Source organism: Ovis aries, chromosome 2 (genome assembly GCF_016772045.2).
Source record: "Ovis aries strain OAR_USU_Benz2616 breed Rambouillet chromosome 2, ARS-UI_Ramb_v3.0, whole genome shotgun sequence".
Lineage (NCBI taxonomy): Eukaryota > Metazoa > Chordata > Mammalia > Artiodactyla > Bovidae > Ovis > Ovis aries.
This window is the reverse complement of record NC_056055.1, coordinates 226,092,221-226,117,640: the sequence shown is the minus strand read 5'-3', so window position 1 is coordinate 226,117,640 and position 25,420 is coordinate 226,092,221. Positions and strand designations below refer to the sequence as shown.

Genomic DNA, 25,420 nt, shown 5'->3' with positions numbered 1-25,420 from the left:
ATGAGAAGTGGTCGGAAGACACTTACCATCTTTTGCTTCCCAGAAACTTTTTATATAGTATCTCTTTCCTCCTATGTTGTCAATAAGATGCTTGATGTGTTTACTTGTGGATGATACATTTAAGGGTAGCATTTCACTATTGGCTTTGGTCCTCTTTCCCTGTGCTGAATTATTAGGAGTTGGAGTTATTCCCAAAACAAAGGTGAGAGTTTACACTTAACCTAACCAATCCAGCCAACTAGGTAATTCGCAAACTTCCCTTCAAAAGCGGTCTCTGCGTTAGCTGTCATAGCTGTTAAGTCTTTTTTTACCTTGTTTTTTTACCTCTTTGCGACCCCTAACGTCCACTGGGCTCCTCCATCCCTGGGATTTTCCAGGCAAGAATACTGCAGTGGGTTGCCGTTTCCTTCTCCAGTAAGACCTCCTAGATGATATTAAGTCCACTTTGAAATTCCTTGCTTGAGACTGGTTAGGAGTTTCAAAGATTCTTCATCTTCCTTTACAAAAAGATTTCATGGCAAAAAGTGTCACCAGTTTAAACATTTTACCTCTTTTCTATTCTCAACTCCCACTTTTCTTAACTTCTGGGGAGTGACTGTTGGCAGACTGAAACTGCAAATTATTAGCTGCCAAAAAGTTGAAAAGAAATAAAGGGAATTTGCAGTAGGAGGACTACTAAATTGAACACAAAGGATTAAAGAATCAGAAAGACACACTCTTAAGATGTGTCTTCTACTGAATTAAATGTGTTACAATATTTAAGAGCTGTGCTTGGGACATGGTTGCTATGATTATGGAATACTAAATTGATAAATACATACTTTATTTTTCCATTAATGTTTTAATCTGCTTTTATTTTAAAAGCATAAAATGTATATCCCCGCCATTCATTTTATAGAAATTAAATAGCTATGAAATTAACTTGCATAGAATTTTAAACCGAGGCTTCTCTCACCATGGACCACAGGCTCTAAGATCACAGGCTCGGTAGTTGCCATCGAAGTTATCGTAAATGCCTGATTGTTATAATCAGCACCTTACATTTCTAAAGGTTAAGAGTTATAACTATTTTAGCTAAAACTATACTAGAGAGACAGGGTTCACTATCTGGGTATATCAAATTAAGCTACAATAAAATACATGAAGAATAACTTTTTTAATTGGCATTATAGCAACTTCATGTAAAACATACATTCAAATTATGATACCTTAAAGTCAGAAGGGAATAAAATACACTTAACTGTACAAGTTAAATACAATAATAAAATCAAGAATTTGAGTTAAAATTTCTCAGGAAAATACCGACAGAACAAAAATGAATAAAAAGAAAATAAAACAAGTGACCCAATAAACACTTGTTCAATTTTAGGAACTCAGTATGAGGAACAAGACATATTTCTTTACAATTTAAAAAATGTCCAGCTTAGATCATCTTTTGACATTTGTTCGTCTTGCTGTTTTGCTCACAAGTTTCAGGCTGCACGTCTCTGGCTGGCTAGCTGGCGGCGATGGTCTTTTCTGCTCTCACAGGCTCTTTGGGCCTAGAGTAGTCCCAGGGCTGGCGATTCTCAGTGAACCCGTAGAGTTTCCTAAGTGCCACTCGAGCAGCTTCTTCTTCTGCAACCAGTACTGTCTCCCCAGGGCCTTCCGCAATCAGCTTCTTATCACTAGGAAAAAAACCCAACAACAGCCTGAAATTACATGGTGCATCATACAACAAAGCACACAGATCAGGTTTCCCTGGTCTAATTTTGGCAGCAATATTCACCAAAACTATCAGAAATACTTTTCTTTTCTTTCTACCAGCAGTGTATGAACTGCTGATGAAGGATGCGTTTAAGGCTTGCCAATCTGACAAGCAAGAGCATCTCATTTTGCGTTGCACTTCAATTAAAACTAACGATGAAACATCCAACAACACCATCAATTTTCTCCTTTGCAATGTCTTCCACTGCTTGTATACCTCCGAAGTCCTACATCATAAAACATTAGAAAAATATTTACCTAAACTTTAAAAGTCAAGTGTAAATATTCACAGTTTACACTTAACACTTCTATCCACCTGAAATCAACCTGAGGCAGGTCGACTGTTATGAAAAAACCTAAAAGTTCTCAGCATGGACTGACTTATTTTGATGGACAATGTTCAGTTTCTTTTCGGTTCTAGGCTCAATTGAAGCTGTTACAAGTGTGGACTGGGGTTAAATCTCTATTATAAGTCAAATTGTTTTTAAGAAATATTTAGATTAGCAGGATACTCCATGAGATTTCTATAGTATAAGGTTGGTTAACAAAAGCTACTATTAGCAAACCACAGATTATCTACCTTCCCCTAAGGATGACCAGCAGGAAAGGAAGTAGTTAGTGACTAGATCACCAAGGGAATGAGGTTTTCAAAAAATCCTTTAATGCAATTCGAGGTTTATTAAAGAATTGTGAAAAATCAGTTTTCAAGACTTCTGATGAATATTATGAAGATTAAAATTTTACTAACCAGTATAAGCCAACAAAATACACAGGCAAAGCTGTGGTGCTTCCAGACTGCCTAGTGAGTCTAGATTCAGGAAATGAAATATTCCTTTTCTTCAGTTCTTGTACCAGTAGCCCCATGGGATTTATTATCTTCCAAATCTCAAAGAGTTCTTTTCCTGTCATTTGAGTAATTAAGAAGTCCTGCATATAAAAACATAATTTATACATTAAAAAAAAATTAGTATAAGGAAAATAAGGACCATAATTCAAAGTTCACTTTTAACAGAAATTTTAAAATTTAACACGATTAAGAGATATGAGCTAGTATGTATTGGGTTGACCAAAAAAGTTCATTTGGGCTTTTCCATAAGATGTGACAGAATAACCTAAAGAAACTTTTTGGGCAACTCAATATACAATAAATAAAGTACAAGGGTATGTAGCACAGCAAAGGGAATATGTTCCTCAAGGTTTCTTCCTGGAATGACCTTCTTGAGGCAAATGTCACTGCTGTAAAACTTCCCTAACCCTGCTGGAATTAGTAGTCGCCTCCCCTGAGCTCCCTCTACACCTTACAACACGTGAGGGCACTGTCCACATTCCACTCTCTCTGCCTAGGAGCTGTGAGCAAAGACTGAATCCTATTAAACTCTGGTTCAGTGCTTGGCACAGTGCCTGGCACACAGGAAACAATAAATATTAGGCGAGCAAATGAATGAAGAAAGACCATTCAAAACAGTCAGTTCCACTATGGAGAGTGGCTGTGCTCACACTATACCACCAACACAGTTAGTTCTACTATGGGAGATGTCACAGTTCTTGACTGAGAAGGAAGATATTTGAATTATCTATCTCTATGAGGATCTATAATTGGAACTGTCAGCGGAGGCACTACAGTATGGTAAACAAGTATTTCCAAAATGGTCTCATGACTACCCTGTGAAAATTTCAAAATGGTGACAAAAAATTGTTTAGATAGTTCTAAGACTCTACATTAGCTATAGAGATTGGGAGAGAATGGACATCAAGGAAGGACTTTGTTAGAATTTATTTATAAAAAAATATTTAATTGCAGGGGAAAGAGGGGGCAGGCGACGCTTTCCTTTTCACCTCAGGCCTGTTGCTGCTGCTGCTGCTAAGTCACTTTAGTCGTGTCTGACTCTGTGCAACGCCACAGACGGCAGCCCACCAGGTTCTGCCATCCTTGGGATTCTCCAGACAAGAACACTGGAGTGGGCTGCCATTTCCTTCTCCAAGGCATGAAAGTGAAAAGTGAATGAAATCACTCAGTCGCGACCCCATGGACTGCAGCCCACCAGGCTCCTCCGTCCATGGGATTTTCCAGGCAAGAGTACTGGAGTGGGGTGCCACTGCCTTCTAGAGGGCTTCAAAGGGTCCCCTGGCCTCTGAATGAGGCAATGGACGTTCATTCAACTGGCAGTCAACAAACACTCCCGCTTAAGGCAACAGTGTGACAGAAGCTACCTGCAGTAATGGGGCCGAAGTCCGCACCTGATGTCAGGGGTATAAAAATCCTTAAGACCTGAGGTGGGATTCACAGCAGGGATGTCATTTTGAAAGGAACCCTATCCAGAAAACTAGAAGCTGAGAGCCAACACCCACATGAAGGTACATGGTTGTAAGGCTCCAGCTGGGAACAAAATGCTCACTAGTGTCTGTTTTAAACAGTGAGCAGACTCAGAAGGCACTAAACCAGCTTTTGGCCATCAAGTCAAGTAAACACCTTCTGCTTTCCTTTCCTTCTATTTCCCTCAGCTCCATCTCCAGAGGTGTCAGTTAAAAACCTGCTTCCATAAGATAGACAGACATAAGTCCTGGCTGGGAAGTTGGAAGGGAGACCTTAACTCTGAATGAAGTCTGATTGCTGGTTAATGTAAGTATCCTTCTTGATCAAAATGATCAGATCAACTTAGTGTCAATACTAAATTACATAGATTCCAACAATAAGGGAAACTGGTTTAAAACATCTAATTTCAAAGGTCTGAATCAAGACTCTTTTTTTGTGACTTGCAGTGATTGCCTGGACTATCCATTATGTAAGAAAGACCAAAACTCATGTTTTCATCCAAAAGCAAAGAATAAAACTTCTCCCAATTGACAACTTCTAAAAGGACAGTGGAGTTAAATCAAACCAATTACTTAAGTATTTTAATTACTTAAGTAATTAAGTACTTTAAGTACTTAAGTACTTTAAAATACTTAAGTATTTTAATTACTGGCTAACAAGGAATTTGGTGCACATAACGAAAGTGTTACTTGCTCAGTTGTGTCTGACTCTTTGCAAGCCCATGCACTGTATCCTGCCAGGAGATTTTTCAGCCAAGAATACTGGAGTGGGTAGCCATGCTGATCCAGGGATTGAACCTGGGTCTCCTGCACTGCAAGGGGATTCTTTACTGTCTGAGCCACCAGCAAAGCCCATAACAGGGACTCAGAAATAGAAGACTGTATTACCCGGAAGAGCAGAACAGCAGCTGGTACTTAAGCAAGGAGCTGCCAAGCCACACTAGACCCTCCAGCAGTGTCCCTTGGACTCATTCACTCACTAAACATCTGAGCCTCTACTGTGCAGGCACTACCCTTGTCCCTTAGGATGTAAAGCTAAAAACATGGCTTGCAGTCCTGCCATGAGGTAAACACTAAATTTAATATTTAATTCACCTCTAATTATTTAAGAATATTTAAGATACTATCATAAAAATAATTAAGATACTATCATAAAAAAGCTTTTTTTTAGAAAAGGCAGAGGAACCAGAGATCAAATTGCCAACATCTGTTGGATCATTGAAAAAGCAAGGGAGTTCCAGAAAAACATCTACTTCTGCTTTATTGACTATGCCAAAGCCTTTGATTCTGTGTATCACAACAAACTCTGGAAAATTCTTAAGGAGATGGGAATATCAGACCACCTGACCTGCCTCCTGAGAAATCTGTATGCAGGTAAGGAAGAAACAATTAGAACTGGACATGGAACAACAGACTGATTCCAAATAGGAAAAGGAGTATGTCAAGGCTGTATATTGTCACCCTGCTTATTTAATTTACATGCAGAGTACATCATTTGAAATGCTGGGCTGGATGAAGTACAAGCTAGAATCAAGATTGCAGGGAGAAATACTAATAACCTCAGATATGCAGATGACACCACCCTAATGCCAGAAAGCAAAGACGAACTAAAGAGCCTCTTGATGAAAGTGAAAGAGGAGAGTGAAAAAGTCGGCCTGAGGCTCAACATACAGAAAACTAGGATCATGGCATCTGGTCCCATCACTTCATGGCGAAGATGGGGAGACAGTGGAAACAGTGACAGACTATTTTTTTGGGCTCCAAAATCACTGTAGATGGTGACTGCAGCCATGAAATTAAAAGATGCTTGCTCCTTGGAAGAAAAGATATGACCAACCTAGACAGCATATTAAAAAACAGTAATTTGCCAACAAAGGTCCATCTAGTTAAGGCTATGGTTTTTCTAGTAGTCATGTATGGATATGAGAGGTGGACTATAAAGAAAGCTGAACACTGAAGAATTGATGCTTTTGAACTGTGGTGTTGGAGAAGACTCTTGAGGGTCCCTTGGACTGCAAGGAGATCCAACCAGTCCATCCTAAAGGAAATCAATCCTGAATATTCATTGGAAGGACTGAACGCTGAAGCTGAAACTCCAGTACTTTGGCCACCTGATGCCAAGAACTGACTCCTTGGAAAAGACCTGATGCTGGGAAAAACTGAAGGCAGGAGGAGAACGGGATGACAGAGGATGAGATGGCTGGATGGCATCACCATCTCAATGGACATGAGTATGAGTAAACTCCAGGAGTTGGTGATGGATAGGGAGGCCTGGCATGCTGCAGTCCATGGAGTCGCAAAGAGTCGGACACAACAGAGTGACTGAACTGAACTGATAAAAAGCTTTAGGTCTTTCTCAGTTTGGATCAGGAGAAAAATTCACATGTAACCTGCCAAGGTCATAGCGCAAAGAAGTAAAGTACAAAAAGAAGTTTTTCTTTCTACCTCAAGCATGTTCCAGCACGTGCAGCTAACAATCACCTACCCTGATGAAGAGTGCAGTCCTCTCGGGTCCACTGCTCCGTAGCAGGGCTCCAATCACTGCAAAGAAAGTCTGCCGTAACACAGCTGGGGGGACAGGGAAGTCCGCACTCAGCGTCAACTGCTCCACTGCCAAGTTTCTAGCCACGTGACACACAACTTCCTCACCGGTGAGATAGTCAACCAGACTTTTAACGCCTTCAGTGGGCAAGTCTGGGAAAGCGTCCGCAAAAAATTGCGTGAGGCATGTCTGTGAAAAAGATGTCCCTTGTTCAGATAGTTCTTGATTATCTTTGAGGTTCAGAAGAACAGCTTCCTTCTCTATTCCAAGTTTTTGGCGTTTGGCCTCCTCGCTTTTAATATAGCAGCTATTAACAAACGCAGTTTTGAGAAGATCTAATGAAAAAGTTTCCTGTAACCGAGGGCCAAATGCTTGTATTTCAGCATGGTAATCCCAATTGGGCTTCTCCGAACTGAAAATGTAAAACACAAGACAGTAAGAGGTAATAAAGAGAACAAGATGTGCTGTGATGCAAACATTTCTCATTGTGATGCAATTTTATTTAATTATATAAAGAAAATTTTAAAAGACTGAGCTTCATTTTAATTCCAGAATCTGATTTTCTAAAAATTAAAACTTACGTCAGATGATTACTTGTGGTCCTTTGCTGGATTAACTGTCCCTCTGAGTCAACTGCCACATCAAAGCAGTTCATCAACAGAGACTAAGACCTTATCCTCACTTTTAGGTTCTACTGTTATAACCATGGAACTATGCTTTATACTCACACATGAAATAGAAATTATAATTTCATATGTTCAAGTCATAAACACTAAGTATGTTATATTTATATTGTATTTTATTAAGATTTGGAAGCATTCATTGAAAATTTGCAATTGATACTAGATTTTATTGCTAATTTTCAATGAATGCTTCCAAATCTTAAAACAATAAAATACAATATTGTAAGTAGGTTAAAACTTCACAACCATTCTCAAGAACGACTAAAAGGTCTTTTAAAAACTAAAGACAATAAACCAAAAATAAAACCCTCAAGTAAAAAAGGGCTGCAAAGCATAAAGATCTGGGTTGTAAGTCATTAAGATATATATAATCTATATAATATATAAAGTTTCTAACAACTATAAAAGCCTAAAATGACTAACCTCACTATAACCAAATGTAGATTAAGAAGGAACACTATTTTACTATTGTTTTTAGGAAAAAACAATATTCTGTGTTGAAAAAATATAGAACTATGAACATATATATTCCTACCAAGTGTATAAAATACATCGGCTTTTTGGGGGGAAGGGCAATATTAAAATAGCTATCAATTTTCATACTAAATTTCCAAAGGAGCAATAACTTCAAAGCTATTCGGTGTTACATCGGTTGTAGTAGCAACAGTAACTCAAACACCCGTCAAACGGAGCCATCAAAGAGTGAGGTGCATCTATTTGTACCACCACGACACAGGTCAAAGAAACATTATTTAAAAAAAAAAAGCAAAACCTCATGTGTAAGGGGATCTTTTCTGGAGTTATATGAAGATCTGAGGGTCTTCCTACCAGACTTTCCTCTAGCAGAACAAGATTAATTATGGCAAAAACCTAAAGCCAAGCTGTTTTCCCTTTCCTCTGAACAGTGGACTTGTCATTGTGTACTTTTTTCCTTGCCCTATATCGCAATACCGTTTTGTGCTTTCCTCCCTCTTGTCCGTACCCAAGGAATTCTGAGGCAGCAATACAAAGCAGGGGCTAAAACACGCAAGCCCGGTATAGGTTACCCTCCAGCTGGCCTTATTTCTCACAAGTCTCAGTCTGCTGCTGCTGCTGCTAAGTCGCTTCAGTCGTGTCCGACTCTGTGCAACCCCTCTGACAGCAGCCCACCGGGCTCCCCCATCCCTGGGATTCTCTAGGCAAAAATGCTGGAGTGGGTTGCCATTTCCTTCTCCAATGCATGAAAGTGAAAAGTCAAAGTGAAGTCGCTTAGTCGTGTCCGACTCTTAGCGACCCCGTGGACTGCAGCCTACCAGGCTCCTCCGTCCATGGGATTTTCCAGGCAAGAGTACTGGAGTGGGGTGCCATTGCCTTCTCCTACAGGATTCCAAATGGGAGTTCCAAGAGCGTCGGGGGCAACCATGCGCCCAGCAGAAATGCATGCCCTTTGCCTCCGCCACGCGTCCACGACCCGTGGGAGTCTCTATCGCACAACTAGGGTCAAGCCAGGAGCAAACGAACGATGAGCATCCCTACCCGCCCCCCCGGCCGAAGCCGCGGGGAGCACGCCCCGGCTCCAGGACAGCCACCCCTAACCTCTTCCCCCGGTGGCTCCTACCGGCGCACCGGCGGCGGCGGGCACCGGAGCAGGCGCCACCGCTCTAACTCCTTCTGGAACCGGAAAGCGGCGCGGAATCCCTTCTTCACTCCCCGAACCGGCGGAGCGAGAGTGGGGCCGGCCGTGGCCAGGAGGCAATGGGGACCTCGCAGCAGCAGCTTTGTCAGGCCGGATGCCATTGCACCGGAGAAAGCAATGGAGGGCGGAAAAAGGAGAGCCGGAGCAGTGTCGCAGTAACACAGTTCCCCCGGAAACCGGGAGAGGCGGGGCTGAGCCAGCACCCGGTGGGTGGGGGCCAGTAGGGGTGTTTTAGTGGGCATGCGCAAACGTTGGTTTTTGTTTTGTTTTTTCCCTCAGTTAAGTCCAGTGGCTCAGTTGTGTCTGGCTCTTTGCCATCCAACCATCTCATCCTCTGTCGTCCTCTTTTCCTGCCTTCAATCTTTCCCAGCATCAGGGTCTTTTCCAGTGAGTCAGTTCTTTGCATCAGGTGGCCAAAGTATTGGAGCTTCAGTTTCAGCATCAGTAGTTACAGTGAATATTCAGGGTTGATTTTTTTGCAGGATTGACTAGTTGAATCTCCTTGCTGTCCAAGGGACTCTCAAGACTCTACCAACACCACAGTTCAAAAGCATCAATTCTTCAACGTTCAGTCTTCTTTCTGGTCCAACTCTCACATCCATACATGACTACTGAAAAAACTATAGCTTTGACTAGAAGGACCTTTGTCGGCAAATTAACGTCTCTGCTTTTTAATATGTTGTCTAGTTGGTCATAGCTTTTCTTCCAAGGAGCAAGCGTCTTTTCATTTAATGGGTGTAGTCACTATTGTATAGTCACGGTGATTTTGGAGCCCAAGAAAAAGAAAATCTGCCACTGTTTTCATTTTTTCCCCATCTGTTTGCCATGAAGTGATGGGACAGGATGCCATGATCTGTTATTTTAATGTTGAGGGTTTTTGTTTTTGTTTTTAATATGGAATGCTTCACGAATTTTCGTATCATCCTTGTGCAGGGGCCGTGCTAACCTCTGTATCGTTCCAGTTTTAGCATATGTGCTGACGCGAGCTGGAATGTTGAGTTTTGAGTGGTTTTTTTGCTCTCCTCTTTCAGTTTCATCAAGAGGCTCTTTAGTTCCTCTTCGCTTCCTGGCATTAGGGTGGTGTCATCTGCGTATCTGAGGTTATTGATATTTCTTCCTGCAATCTTGATTCTAGCTTGTGCTTCATCCAGCTTGGCATTTCAAATGATGTACTCTCCATGGAAGTTAAATAAGCAGGGTGACAATATCCAGACTTGACGTACTCCTTTCCCAATTTGGAACCAGACCGTTGTTCCATGTCCAGTTCTAACTGTTGCTTGTTGACGTGCGTACAGATTTCTCAGGAGGCAAGTCAGGTGGTCTGGTATTCCCATCTCTTTAAGAATTTTCCAAAGTTTTTTGTGATCCACACAGTCAAAGGCTTTAGCGTTATCAGTGAAGCAGAAGTAGATGTTTTTCTGGAATTCTCTTGCTTTTTCAATGATCCAACAGATGTTGGCACTTTGATCTCTGGTAATTTGACATTTTTTTTCCTACTTGGGCATTAATTACTCTTGGGTGTACAGAGCTTCATGGGCTTTGGGATCCAGAAATTTCTGGAAGAAGTTGCTTCATCTTGTCAGTTGCTCTTGTTCCTTCTGTCCTAATTAAAGTAAGACAAGCTGTTTCATGTTTAAAGAAAACACTTAAATTCTCAAAAAGAAAATACTTCTCATCAAGGCGTAGTCTTAAAGAGTTCAAGACCATGAATCTAGCAGCTGTTTATAGACAAATATTTACCTGGCATGTCTCCAGAATCCTTCCTTTTAGGAGCCCTAGACTAAGAGATTATTGAATCCAAAATAAACATTTTTATTTAAAAACAATCTAAGTACAAACTGTTTTACAGCAAAAGGGGGAGGAGGATGGGAAAAATAGGTCAAAATGGGACCAGTGGATTTATGTCATTTTTTTTCTTTATCTTTCACTCTTTAGCAATATCATCATATCGCTTTCTTTGTTGTTTAGTCACTCAATTGGATCCAACTCTTTGCCCCCTTATGGACTGCAGCACATCAGGCTTCCCAGTCCTTCACCATCTCCTGGAGTTTGCTAAAATCATGTCCATCGAGTAGGAAATGCCATCCAACCATCTCATCCTCTGTCGTCCCCTTCTCCTCCTGCCTTCGATCTTTCCCAGCATCAGGGTCTTTTTCAATGAGTCGGTTCTTCACATAAGGTGGCCAAAGTATTGAAGCTTCAGTTTCAGCATCAGTCCTTCCAATGAATATTGCTTTCTTACCAAACTGTTAATTTATTTTTTTAACTTAATATTAAGTCACTAAAGAAAACTGTCTGAATCCTCAAGTTTTGAACTGCCCACAAAACATGTAGATATTGAAAGAGCACCTCTTTCTGTGATCTCTCTACTTGTTAATGGCATCCCCCGTAGTCACCCAGGTTGGACTGCTATGTCTTCAGTTGTTCCTATTTCCACAAATACCCTCTTTTGTCCAGGTGGCAAGTCTTCTTTCAGTTTATTTCCATAGGAGCTACCTGATGGCTAGCCTACCCCTCTCCCAGGTTATTGTAGTCAGCCTCTACTGTAATCAATCTTCTTCTTTCCTTTCTTCCTGGACACATCTCACCTACATTCACCTCCCTGAAAACTGATTCATAACAATGTACAGGAGGTGGTGACCAAAACCATCCCAAAGCATGCTATGACTTATCTCAAGAATCTCTAGTGTTAGGGTCTGGCAAAGATTCTCCTTGACCAAACTTCAGTCTGGCTTCTCTAAGCCCTCTTTTCAACAAGGCTTCCACCTCAGAAGGCCTTCCAGTCGGCCCCGTTGACAGGCCTGCATCACAGTTTTAGCAATAAAGTTAAGTCAGTTTGGAGAGGCTCCTCCAACCCAGTGTCTGACAATCCTTGATATCTTATCAAATTCATAAACCTTACTATCCTCCAGTTATGTCTGATCACCCTTGCCTGCCTTTTGTAAGAATTTTGTCAACTTAGTTTAGGCAGAATCGTTTAGTACCCCTAATGTTTCCTCCTAGTACTTTTCTAGACACTGACCTCTACCTTCTCCTTGGTTTTAAATCCCCACTTCAGTTCAGTCTCTCAGTTATATCCAACTCTTTGCGAGCCCATGGACTGCAGCAGGGCAGGTTTCCCTGTCCATCACCAATGCCTGGAGCTTGCTCAAAGTCATGTCCATTGCGCCGGTGATGCCATCCAAGTATCTCAGCCTCTGTTCTCTTCTCTTCCTGCCTTCAACCTTTCCCAGCATCAGGGTCTTTTCCAAAGAGTCAGTTCTTCGCATCAGGTGGCCAAAGTATCGGAGCTTCAGTAGCAGTCCTTCCAATGTATATTCAGGACTGATTTCCTTTAGGATTGACTGGTTTGAACTCTTCGCAGTCCAAGGGACCCTCAAGAGTCTTATCCAACACCATAGTTCAAAAATCGCCACTTGTCCATGCTGTATTGGAAACTGAGCCCAGTTCTATGCTGGTGTCTCTTTCCCCCTATTTTTAGGGGAATAGTTCCTAAATAGTTCCTAGATAGAATGTATTAACTACTGTCCAGCTCTCATTTTTCTTTGACAGGTCATACAACTCAGTTCAGAGCTCTTAGCTTAACCTATCAAGAAGAAGAATCTGAATGGTTCATTCCCGTTTGTAAAAGGGTCATGTATGGATGTGAGAGTTGGACAGTGAAGAAAGCTGAGCGCCAAAGAATTGATGCTTTTGAACTGTGGTGCTGGAGAAGACTCTTGAGAGTCCCTTGGACTGCAAGGAGATCCAACCAGTTCATTCTGAAGGAGATCAACCCTGGGATTTCTTCGGAAGGAATGATGCTAAGGCTGAAACTCCAGTACTTTGGCCACCTCATGCGAAGAGTTGACTCATTGGAAAAGACTCTGATGCTGGGAGGGATTGGGGGCAGGAGGAGAAGGGGATGACAGAGGATGAGATGGCTGGATGGCATCACTGACTCGATGGATGTGAGTCTGAATGAACTCCGGGAGTTGGTGCTGGACAGGGAGGCCTGGCGTGCTGCGATTCATGGGGTCACAAAGGCTTGGACACAACTGAGCGACTGGACTGAACTGATGGGGAGGGAGAGAAGGAAAGAGGAATATGACACATACGGCAAAACAAGCTGATGTATTTCTGGGTGAAGCAAGTCCTCCAGAAGAGGTGAGAGGGGATTATGATTGGGCTTTGTGTTACACTGCATGTGAAATACTGAAAATTCATGGACTATCATTCAAATAAATTGAAAGCACAAGGAACTGTTATTTTCGCAGTATTTCATTAACTGAGAGAAATACTCTAATAAATGATCTACTAATATAGTTGGAGAGAGGAGTATTAAAGAAAACGGGGGACCACAGTTTTTTTTGTTTATAGAAAAAGGCTCGAGTCACTGACCTTTCCTGAGTTCCAAAGAGTAGTTACTAATCAGGGGAGTGAGGGAACACAAAAACAAAGGAAAAGCAGTCAGCAAGAAAAGTAACAATAGCTTAAATGATAGTTCAGTGATAACGGTCCTTGTTTCTCCTCAAGGGAGAGTCTAGCAATCTGATGCATATCTTTGAGTTGTTTTGCAGAAACTAAGACCCCCGCCACCCAGGTGGAGAATGGTGACTACAATACAAAAGTATATGTACCCTAGACAAGTGAGAACCAGAAGGTTGATGATTAAAATTTCTAAACATAGCTAATCACCACCAAGCAACCAGAAGTCATGAGTCGCAACCCTTACCCCAAATGTTGCCTTTAAAACCTTCCCTGAAAGCCATTCTAAGAATTGGCTCTTTTGAGCAAGAGCTGCCTGTTCTCGTTGCTTCTCTTATGCAGCTGCTAGTCATGTTTTTTGTTTTTCTTTTGTGACCCCCACATACCGTAGCCTACCAGGCTCCTCTGTCCATGGAATTCTCCAGGCAAGAATACTGGAGTGGGTAGCCATTCCCTTTTCCAGGGGAATCTTCCCAACCCAGAGATCAAACCTGGGTCTCCTGTGTTGCAGGTAGATTCTTCACTGTTTGGGCCATCAGGGAAGCCACCCTGCAAATAAATGCTGACTTTCCTTCACTACAGTGTGAGGTCAGTAGCTTTGCTGTGCATGGGGCTAACGGATCCAAATTTGGTTCAGCAATATTTATGCTCCACAGTTACTAGCTGTGAGCACCCAGCCAGCTCCTAGCAACACCCAAGTCTGGCTGACAGTGCCAGGCCAACTCCTAGAAGTCAAGGGCTGCTTTTTTTTTTTCATAGCTTTGTGACCTTAAACAAGTGATTCAACTTCTCCATGGTTCAGTTTTCTCTTTTCCAAAGTGAGACTGCGAGAGCACTTACCTCTTCACCTCTTAAACTGTTATCTGGATGAAGATAACCCATGTAAAAAAGCTATGGTTTTCCCAGTAGTCATGTATGGATGTGAGAGTTGGACTATAAAGAAAGCTGAGGTCAAAGAATTAATGCTTTTAAACTGTGGTGTTGGAGGAGACTCTTGAGAGTCCCTTGAACTGCAAGATCAAACCAGTCAATCCTAAAGGAAATCAATCATGAATATTCATTGGAAAGACTGATGCTGAAGCTGAAGCTCCAATACTTTGGCCACCTGCTGCGAAGAGCTGCTGCGTTGGAAAAGACCCTGATGTTGAGAAAGACTGAAAGCAGGAGGAGAAGGGGACGACAAAGGATGAGATGGTTGGATGGCATCACCGACTGGATACATGAGTTTGAGCAATCTTCGGGAGTTGGTGATGGACAGGGAAGGCTGGCGTGTTGCAGTCCATGGGGTCGCAAAGAGTCGTACACGACTAAGCGACTGAACTGACTGAACCCAAAAAAGATTTTAGGATCGTGCTTGGTATATAGTCGCTACTCAATGAATGCCTTTCAAAGATTCTAAATTGCATTCTTATTTTTCGCACTTTAACATGTCTGGAATGGAGGTGTGGTCCAAACAAAGGCTTCTTAGAATGAATACAGTACCGTATTGTTATTTTCGATAGGTTCTAGTTTGAGGGACAATTCCTCTTCACCGCCAACTGCTCAATCCATTCCTGGATCCATGAGTTTCCTTTTCGAACTTCGTAACCTCTCCCACTTCTCAGGCGAACCCTTCACAGGCCTCTCCTGGCTACGTAATTTTTTCGCTGCGCGGCTTCCTCAGCCAATACGGTAAGCGGCGGAAGCACTCGAGAGCTTACGGCGGCGCGGCACCCACGCGGCCTAAGGAGCCGGAGCGAAACCCAACTGGTCCCCGCCCGCCCGCAGTCAGCTGATGGGCCGACCGTCGCGGAGACCGCCGCCGCCGCTCGAACATGGCGGCCGAGATTCACTCCAGGCCGCAGAGCAGCCGTCCGGTGCTGCTGAGCAAGATCGAGGGGCACCAGGACGCCGTCACGGCCGCACTGCTTATCCCCAAGGAGGACGGAGTGATCACGGCCAGCGAGGACAGGTAGTGCCGGCGGCTGGTGCGCGGCGGGGCCGAGGCGCGACGAGGGCGGCCCGGATTCCACCGGCGCCCGGGTGTGGGGGCCGTGGGGGTCGCCAGCCTTGGCTCTCTCCGCGTGGGGGCGTCCACGGTTCCCGGGTCCCGCGGCCCGTCGTCCCCTGCCAGCCCGTCTTGGTCGCCGGGACCCCTCCCTCGAGTTCCCGCCTGTGGGGTCCTCCAGTCTCGACCCGCCGCCGCGCCTCTGGTCCGAGACCCCAGTACGTGCTTCGCACCTCCCGGTCCGGGACACCTGTCCCAACCCCCGGCCACTGCGCTCCCCCAGCCCGAGACCCTCATCCCCGCCGCGCCCCTCTGGTCCGAGACCCCCCACGGTATGCTCTTCGAGCCCGGGACCCCCGCCCCCCTCAACTCTCCTTTGCCCAGAGCTGGAAGCGTCCTCTCCGCGGTCCGTTCCAAGCCGCCTTCTCTGGGAGCCAGGACTGGCCTCCGGTTCCCGCGGGACCGGCTGCCAGGGAACCCTTACTTTCAACAAACCTCCCGGGGCTTCAGCACTCTTCTGCCCTACGCTGGGGTTTACACCTCTCTTTGGCGCTCACCACGTCTCCAGATCAGTTACTTTTCCACAGCTGTTAGAACCACCTGAATTGTTATTTACAAAACAATGTTTGTTTGCTTGTTTTTCCGTAAAAGTGACTCACTTAAGAAAAGACTAATAATAAAAATACTTTTATTTTTAAAGAAATTTGATATTTCCACTGTTAATGGAAAACCGGTTATCCCTTGCCATAAAAAATTGATGTCTAAAACGTTCATCTCTGTGAACCTAAAGTCAGCTCTTGTCTTGTTAACAGGGCGTCTTGCCCATCATACTTTGGGAAACACTGATCAGATGCGATTTTCTCATTCGCCCCAAGAGGAAACTGAGGTTCGTGGAAAGAAAGGCACAGAGATACTGGTGACGCCAGAAATGCACCCCAAGATTCCCCAGTCCAGCTCTCTGGTCTTTCCAGGGTTTTGTGATTGGTTGGGAGAAGGATTATTTGTGTTGTAACTTGAGCGTTTTGTCAACCCTTAAAAGTTTCAAAGGTTAGTGGCTCTACTGTGGGAATTTGGAGGAAAAGAGTGATGTTTTTGAGAAAAACTGTGTTTCCTTGCTGCAGTGAGTGTTCTTAAACGGTGGTATTGCAAAAGTGGAAAGTCTGAAAGAAGGAAGGTTCTGCTGTTTTGTTAAAGTGGGAGGCACAGTACAGCCTTTTGTCGTCTAGTTTTTAAAGTCGGTAGTTTTGAGGGCCTGTTACCATTGAGAAGAGGAAACCCGAAACCCCCAGCGCGTATTTGACCTTTGTGTTTTGCTTTTGAGTGAGTTTGTTGTGAGCAAGCAATTTAGAGTAACTGACCGCCAACGAGGTGGGGAGTGATTGGTTAAACCTGGATGTGGGTGTGTCACCAGGAAGGAGTGGGAGACAGCGGGGTGCCTGAGCCACGGGGAGAAACTGTTCTAGTTCAGTTGCTAAGCTCATGCCCTTCTCAGGGAGAAGAGGGAACTGTTTTTAAAAAAAGACAAAAGACAGAATAATGATATTTGCATGATATGAACATAGATGGAGACATCAGTTTATAAAAGTTAGCTGTCTTTGTTCAGTAAAATATTTTAGTCATGACTCATGTGTGTTGGGTAAGTTGCTGAGTATTTGCGATTACTGGCCAGGAGCAGTGTTGATCAATGTTTTATGGAAAGTGATTACTTAGCTGCTCTGGGACTGAAGTGTTCTGGGAGACACTTTCATGGGGGCACAGCAGGGTCCTGGCAGAGGACTGTATCAGGTTGGGGGTTGGGGCCTTGGGTTTCTAATTTGTGTTTCAGGCTCATGGAACTTTCTGGGAGGCACGACACTCGTTGAAGCAGGTTCTACACTTTATGAGATTTATGAAACCATATGGCTATGAGGTTTTTTGTTGTTGGATATGGTGGTTTGTTTTCACATTGTCATAAGTCTGTGTCATATTCTTCAATCGTTTGTTTATTCACTCATTTATAGATTTAGAAATAATCTCCTTATTGAGTGCCAGGCCCTAGACAGAACAAGGAGCAAAAGTCATAGCACTTGCCCTTATATAACTTCTGATTCATGATTTTATGGCCCCCGCCCGACCTGATGGAACCAGCCAGGAAATAGAACACTGACCACCGTTTATCATCAAACAAGCATTTATTGGGCACTTACTGTGTGCCAGGCCTGTCTTAGATCTGTGGGTAGAAAACACGGATGCTGAAATTGATGTTCCCAAAGGGCTGGATGGTGTGATGAAGAGATGGCCCTGTGCTCTCCACTCCCTGGGTGCTGGGGAGACACAGGGGAAGGAGGGTCCTTGGGTGACCACTGGGTTTCAAGAAAAGCCTCCTGGAAGAGATATCACTAGTGGAAGGAATGGTCTCTGTGACCCTGGTCGAGGCAGAGGGAAATCGCAGGAGGGAATCGCAGGCGGTATAGAATCATGGTTATTTCTAGATGCCCAGAGCAGAAAGTGTACTGAGAGCTGGAAGGCCCAGTGTCCAGTTATAGAAGGATCTTCCTTGTGTGCCACTGTTAAGATTTGGACTTCAGTTTGTAAGCAGTGGGAGACCATCAAAGAGTTTAAAGCAAGCAAATGATACTGTCAGAATGTGTACTTGAAATCTTTCTTTATTTCAAAATATTTATGCACTTACTTGGCACGAGGGGGTCTTAGCTGCATCGTGTGTGTGCTTGGTCAGTCTGCCATGTCCGAGCCTTTGTGATCCCATGGACTGTAGCTGCCTGGCCCCTTTGTCCCTGGGATTGTCCAGGTAAGAACATCGGAGTGGGTTGCCATTTTCTCCTCCAAGGAATCTTCCCGACCTAGGGATCTAACCTGCATCTCTTGCTTCTCCTGCACTGGCAGGCGGATTCTTTACCACTGCACCACCTGGAAAGCCCCTGTAGCATGTGAGTTCTTTTTAGTTGCGGCATGTGGGCTCTAGCTCCCTGACCATGGATCCAACCCAGGCCCACTGTATTGGGAGTGTGGCATCTTAGCCACTGGACCACCAGGGAAGTCCCCCAGAGTTTGTACTTTAAAAATAGCAATAGTTAACCTTTTAAAAGTCCCCTCCCTCTTTCAGTAGAGAGTTGGACCAGCGTATGTGACTGCATCCAGTCCTCACATCTCCCCGTGAGATGGTTTCAATCACTTTCTCCTATCGACAGTTCCAAAATTCAGGGTATTGTAAAAGTCAGAGGTGTTTTTGTGAGTTAGGCCTGAAAACTCACTGGTGCTAAAACTTGACCTCCATAGATGAGAGTGTTTGTAATCTTTATTTATCCCATGTGGCATGAATATTCTTTTGTTTTACTGCAGAGAGATCAATGCATTTTATTGTGGGTCCAACTGGGAGTTTTATGGAACACGTCGTGTAGGTGTCTTATTGTAACGGACATTTGGCCATTTAGAAAACTGAGGTGCGAGGGGCACTGAAGTAACTATTAATTCCCAGGGTCACATTGCCAGTAAATGATGGGAATGAGATTTGAACCCAGATCTGACTCTGAGGCCCTAATTCTTTCTGCCGTGCACCTAGTCCTACATGTTTGGAGAACCTGAGTTGAGGCAGTGTCAGTGGTTGACGACTCCGGCAACAAGTATGAAATGCTGGGATTCTGCCTTTTGCCCTCCCCATGCCCCCTGGGGGAGGGTGCTCCTGGAATCTAGTGGGTAGAGGATGTTGAACATCCTGTAACACACAGGGCAGTCCCTCATGAAAAGGATTGTCCAGCTCCAAATGTCATTAATGCCGAGTTGGAGAAACCCTCGTCTAGGCTTAATGTACTTGTTTGTCTCATTTACCTAGATAGTGGTTCTCAGAGCTTGCATGTGCATCAGGGTCACATGGAGAGGGATCTTGTTAAAGCACAAAGATCCTGGTTCAATAAGTCTGGGGCTGGGCCCCAGAGTTTGCCTTTCTGTCAGGTTCCCAGTGATGTCCATGCTGATGCTGCTGGTCACACTTGGAGGGCCATTTCTTTATGCAAAAGAGAATTATTCATCGTGCTTGTCTGTGGAGAGGCACTGGGAAAGAATACTGTTTATACCTTGTCCTCTTTTTTTTTTTTTTTTGGTCAGTTTATGGGATGTATTTGCCTGGAGCCATTTGCATATACCCATCTTTTTCCTAGTGAAACTGAACTATATCTGGCAGTGCTAAGTACAGAGAATTCCCCCAAGGAGTAATAAACTAATATGGAGGATTCAGCTTAATTCCATGGGACCTGGAGTCACTGGTAATGGTTTGGGCAGCAAGTTTAGGGGTCTGATCAGAAACCTTCAGGGATTACTGTGCCCTGAAGGGTTAACAGAGAATGGTGCTGCTCTTTCATATGCATTCACTTGTATTTTGTTGGGGCTTCCCAGGTGGCTCAGTGATAAAAGAATCTGCCTGCCAATGCAGGACATGTGGGTTTAATCCCTGGGTCAGGAAGATCCCCTGAGGAGGAAATGGCAGCCCACTCCAGTATTATTGCCTGGGAAATCCCATGGACAGAGGAGCTTGGTGAGCTACAGTCCATGGGGTGGAAGAGTTGGACACATCTGAATGACTAAGCACACACACACAAATTCCTTTGTTTAAGCTTCATTCTTCATGAAACCTTAGTATTTTTAAATTTTAGTTTTCAGTTGCACGTTGGAACTAGAATATCTGAGCATGCAGCGTAGAAAAACGATACACTGGTAAAGTAAAAAAAAAAGATATTCTTGAGTCAGTGGAGTATGACTGTCTTTCTAGTCAGGAAACTGTAAAAATAAAAGTAATAACCTCAGTGTTACATTTCAGAATTTAACTGTAGCAGTCATTTTCCTGGTCGGAGAAACAGAAAATGAGACTGTACTTTCAGGACAGAACTGAGATGTTGTGAGGCAACAGGAAATGATTCCCTGGACTCGTTTGCTTTCTGAACTTCTTTCAGTTGCACCAAAAACTTAGGCAGTTGGTTGAAAAGGATAGATAGCATTTTTTTAAAGGTAAAATCTTACTAAAAGTCTTACCAGTAAGTTAAGGCTATGGGCTAGCTATCTTCAATTTTGAAAAATAGAGTTTGGAGAGATGCCTGCTGATACTACTGTTTCAGGGGCCTAAAGGTCAAGGTTGATTTCTGCAGGAAATTGTTTTGTCTGGCCTAAGTCAAACAAAGAGAGATTGCGTATATTTTAAGATATTTTAGGATGTTGCACTTAGGCTGGTAAGCAATAGAGATCACAGAAGACTAACTTTTAAAATATTTTTGGTAGCATCTTCCTTTTTTCCTCCCCCCCATAAACATTTCCCCCCTAATAAACATTAACTGTTTATTTTTTTGTTTTCTTTTAGACATTTCTAAGCATATTAAGATGGTTTGAAGGAAAGCTGTATACTTAGTAGCTGTTACACAGAAACAATGCTAAATAAACAAGCAACTTGATTTTTAAGTGTTGTCCTTGGGAGGAAACCTGGTGTAGCTGGAAGTTTTCAGTTTATACAGAAAACCAGAATGTTAACTGCTGTATTTTTGTTGTCTTGCAGTGCCTAAAAATAGGCTTTCATTTGTGTTACAAAATAAAGTGAAGAAGTGAGATGTCGGAAGCCTGGGCAGGAAAGCATCTATTGCTGTGTCGTTAGGAGTGGGTTTTCATTGTTAAGATCATTTTCTTTTATAGCATAGTTTAGAACAGATTCTGAATCTTGAATGCCTAAGTTTGAATCCTAGCCATGTGACCCTGGGCAGGTTACTTTTGTCTCCCAGTGTTGTAGTTTTGTCATCTGTAAAATGGAGATAATAAAGGCTCCAGCCTCCTAATTGTGGGAATTAGATGAATTCACATGTAAAGCACTTTGAACGGTACCTGGCACAGAGAAGGCACTTCATGCGTGTTGGCTATTATTATTTTCATTCCCATTTACTTTGCACTTGATTGCTGTAATCTCATCAGAAGCTAAGCGTGTCTTTGCTTACTGTGACTTCTGGGTACGCATGTGTGTGCGTGCTCAGCTGTGTCTGACTCTGCGGCCCTATGAACTGTAGCCCGCCATGCTCCTCTGTCCATGGGGTTCTCTAGGCAAGAGTCCTCCAGTGGGTTGCCGTTTCCTCCTCCAGGGGATCTTCCTGACCCGAGGACCAAAGCCGCATCTCTGGAGTCTCCTGCATTGCAGGTGTATTCTTTACCACTGAGCCACATAGGAAGCCCCTGGTATATGCGTGTGTGTGTGTAAATAAAGTGAAAATTTCCTGCCTGAATAGAATAGTTTCAGAGCAATAGATGCTTTCCTGCCCAGGCTTCCCACTTCTCACTTCTTCACTTTATTTTGTAACACAAATGGAAGAGTCTATTTTTAGGCACTGCGAGACAACAAAAATACAGCAGTTAACATTCTGGTTTTGTGTATAAACTGAGAACTTGCACTTGGAGGGTCCCTTACAGACTTTATAACTGTCTTTGAGTCATGCCTTTTCAGCATTTCCATATTTGGTCGCTTACAAGTCATTTCAGTCACATGTTTTCACTTATAAAAGTCCTTGCCCTGCTTGCTGTGTAAGGGAGCCCCCTAACCACTGCCAGGTTCCTTGATTCACAAGGAGGACTGCCATTGTGTGGTCATCCTCACGGCCATGATGTATTTCAGTGGGAGGACAGGAAACAAAACCGATGAAGGGAAAGGTGTGGGGTGAAGTCCAGAGGAAACCAGGCCTGAGCTTCCAGGAGTCCTGGCCCTGTAGAGACTCTCAGATGTCCCACTCCCCCAGCCAGAAGCTATCCCGCACGTGTGAAACATTCACACTGGCTACCTCCAAGCTGGTTAGAGGCTCAGGCTACCCAGGCTGTCACTGGGGGACGTTCCTGAAGACAGCCTCTGCCTCACACGTGCCGAAATCCCAGACTCCCAGAAGGAAAGCAGGAGGTCAGTGGTCTCTCAAATGGTAGTTTGGTTTTTGTTTTGTTTTATTTTTTTCCCATATTTATTTATTTGGCTGTGCCGGCCTTAGTTGCGGCATGCAAACTCTTGGTTGTGGGATGTGACATCTAGTTCCCTGACCAGGGATCAAACCCAGGCCCTCTGCATCGGGAGCTCAGAATCTTAACCCCTGGAGCCCCAGGGAAGTTGCTCAAACGTTAGTTTGAGAAAATCCTCAGTAAATAAATCTGGAAGAAGCAAGGACCAGAATTGCAAAACAGCCTCACTATCTCCAACTGTTTTTCTTTTAAGTTCGTTTGCCCTTGTATTTCAAGACTTCAAGGCTGTGAAGGGTTTGGAACGTTTTTTTGTTTTGTTTTTGTTTTTTAATTTGGAAGTTACTATTGCATGGACCCTACCTGGACTGACTCCATCCTCTCCTCCTGCTCCTCAGAGGTTGTAATAGCTTTTACCCTCACACGGGTTCACAGGGTAAAATAGCTTTTACCCTTCTGGGTGGCACAGAGGTCACAAAAGATAATTTTGAGGCTGGCAGTGGAAACATAGCAACAGGAATGTTTCCTCAAGTCAGAAAGAAAACAGCTTCTCAGGTGGAAGACCCAGCCACCTGGCTTGTGGAGCCATTATTCTAATTTAGGGGCTGGTGAAGGTGCACGTGTCCTTTGCCCCTGGGTAAAAGTCTGCCGGTGACAGAATCAGCAGTCTGAGGGTCCCCATCGTCATGGACAGGATTCCTTCCCTAGACTGTAGAAGGGGATGGAAATTTAAAATTTCTAAGCCAATCTGATTTTCCTTTATTCAAAAAAGGCTAGTTTCCTTGCCTTTCAGTTTAGTTAATTCAGTAAAAATCTAGTGTTTTCCCCCTTTGTTATTCAAAGAGGAAGGCTGCTTTCTGCCATAGTAATGAATAGGGCAGAGTTCAAGAGGCTTGGCTGGAAGGAAACTGCTGTTTATTTGATAAAAGCAGATAGTACCATTAGGGCTTCCCTGGTGGTTGATTGTTAAGGAACCCAGCTGACAATACTGGAGACGTGAGTTGGATCCCTGGGTAGGGAAGATCCCTTGGAGGAGGAAATGGCAACCCATTCCAGTATTCTTGCCTGGGAAATCCCGTGGACAGAGGAGCCTAGTGGGCTACAGTCTTTAGGGTCACAAAAGAGTCAGACAAAACTGAAGCCACTGAAACAACATTGTACCATATCCTTTCATCCTTTCCCTTTTAGGCCAACATCTTAGTGTTGTATCAGTAGAAATTGCTCGGGCTATCATCAGAATTATGCATTTTTATCCGTAGCCCTGGAGATACTGTCAGACTAGGGAAACACATCCTTTGACATAGGTAACACAAATGACCTTTGGTCATTTACCAAGGTATAAAATAGCATCAGCAATCCTAAGAGCGACTGGAAAATCAGATTTCCCCAAACTTATTATTTTTTCCAAGTTTAAAAGAAATCAGGCTTGGGGCTTAATTTGTAACACATGCTATATTCTGTATTCTTTTAAGCCAATTCAACGAATAAGCCCTGTATATCAGTTTACAATTTAAAGATGATTAAATTACTTTAATTTAGCTATTTGGGGATGATTAGGGTGTTTTTTGGAGAGCTTTTTGAAAGAGCTGGTTTTAGAAATGCTGGTGTTTATCAGGCAAGGTAGAATTTGGCCTTGGGATTTTATAGAAACACCTATGCGCTATTTGAATCTCTTTATCAAAGTATGGGCATGATTTTCAAAGTAATCATACCAGAAAATAATATGTACTGAACCCAAATATATGTTCTCATTGGGCGATAGGTTTGAAAACGGTATTAATCGTGACTTGCACAAGGTGCCTCTGGGTTTGAGAGCCAGTGCTTTTCAGGAGGAAAATTATGTTTTAATCTGTCTTTTCTCTACTGTGTTATAGCATACGTAAATGAGATTTTATAAACTTGGTGATTTCCTAAAGTATGTTTTTAACTCGCTTTTGATCAGTTCTTTGACAGAGTGAAACCAAGGGGCTAGAAAAGATCAAAGGAATCTTTGTTCCTCATCAGGAGTATCTGTGAACAGGTCACAGATTCATCTCCCTGGAATAGGTGCTTCTTTCTTAAACCTGTTGGTTTTAGTCTGGTTTTTATGTATCTACTCTAGTAAAGGAACATACAGAATTGTTCTTGATAGGATGAAAAATATTGAGTAATATTTAATTAAGAGTAATACGTTCATTTGTGCTTTTGCATAACTTCAGTTTCTTGGAAATCAAGTTAGCATCTGAGCAAAGTGAGGATCCTAGAGCTCAGTTAAAAGTAAAAGTGGACTTAATGTGTTTACTGCTGCTGCTAAGTACTTCAGTCGTGTCCAACTTTGTGTAACCCATAGATGGCAGCCCACCAGGCTCTGCCATCCCTGGGATTCTCCAGGCAAGAATACTGGAGTGAATTGCCGTTTCCATACTCTGAAATTCTTGGCACTTGGTCAATGCCAAATGCTGTTTTTATTTCCATTTTTAAGGTCAGAGTCCTAATTATTCTTAAAGATGTACTACTTGGAACAGGCGGCATTGTATCAGTTAGCTATTGCTGTGTTGCAGGCCATCGTGAAATTCAGAGGCTTAAAACAAGAACTGTCATCATTGCTCATGAGCCTCTGAATCCCCTAGACAGTCCACCTGCTCACAGCCAGGCTTGCTTATACACGTGTTGGCCCTGCTTATTTCATCCAGTCTCTTTCACCGGGCTTGCTGGCCACAGACTGGTGGAGGATGGCGTCACCTCACACTTGGAGCTCTCTTCCTTGTGGTCCATCCTCTAGCGGGTTAACCCCTCTTCTTCATGTAGCCTTTACTCAGGCCCAGTACAGAGCCGGCACTGCATTGCTGCAGCCACGTTCTTTGGGCCAAAGCAAGTCACAGGGCAGCCCATTTCCAAGGCTGGAGAAATAGCTTCCACCTCTTGTTGGGAAGAACTGCAAAGTCACATTGTAAAGCGCACACAAGCAGGGAGGGATAAGAATTGGCCTTGTTCTTGCAATGTACCACCCCAAGCACGTAAATATCTTATTGGATACTATAGTTGATCTTAAGGTACTGAGAAATTTT

At 43.4% G+C, this 25,420-nt stretch overlaps 2 protein-coding genes and 1 pseudogene across 3 annotated transcripts in view; 1 reads left to right on the top strand and 2 right to left on the bottom strand.

The window, feature by feature from the left end:
• Window positions 1-1,139: 1,139 nt before the first annotated feature.
• Window positions 1,140-9,078, bottom strand: MRPL44 (mitochondrial ribosomal protein L44). The gene is made up of 4 exons (XM_012147113.4): window positions 8,882-9,078; window positions 6,545-7,013; window positions 2,495-2,673; window positions 1,140-1,667 (listed from the first exon to the last, which is right to left on the bottom strand). Exons 1-4 carry the CDS (start codon window positions 9,058-9,060, stop codon window positions 1,496-1,498), a joined length of 999 nt encoding a protein of 332 aa, XP_012002503.2. The 5' UTR covers window positions 9,061-9,078; the 3' UTR covers window positions 1,140-1,495.
• A 769-nt stretch (window positions 9,079-9,847) lies between these two features.
• On the bottom strand, window positions 9,848-9,942 carry LOC114113331 (U6 spliceosomal RNA; annotated as a pseudogene).
• Window positions 9,943-15,191: 5,249 nt separating this feature from the next.
• WDFY1 (WD repeat and FYVE domain containing 1) overlaps window positions 15,192-25,420 on the top strand; it is a 55,205-nt gene continuing 44,976 nt past the window's right edge. For both annotated transcript variants that reach the window (XM_004004967.6, XM_060410404.1), the window contains exon 1: window positions 15,192-15,377. In XM_004004967.6, the coding sequence (XP_004005016.2) occupies window positions 15,241-15,377 (137 nt within the window). In that variant the 5' untranslated portion in view covers window positions 15,192-15,240. The remainder of the gene's footprint in view (window positions 15,378-25,420) is intronic.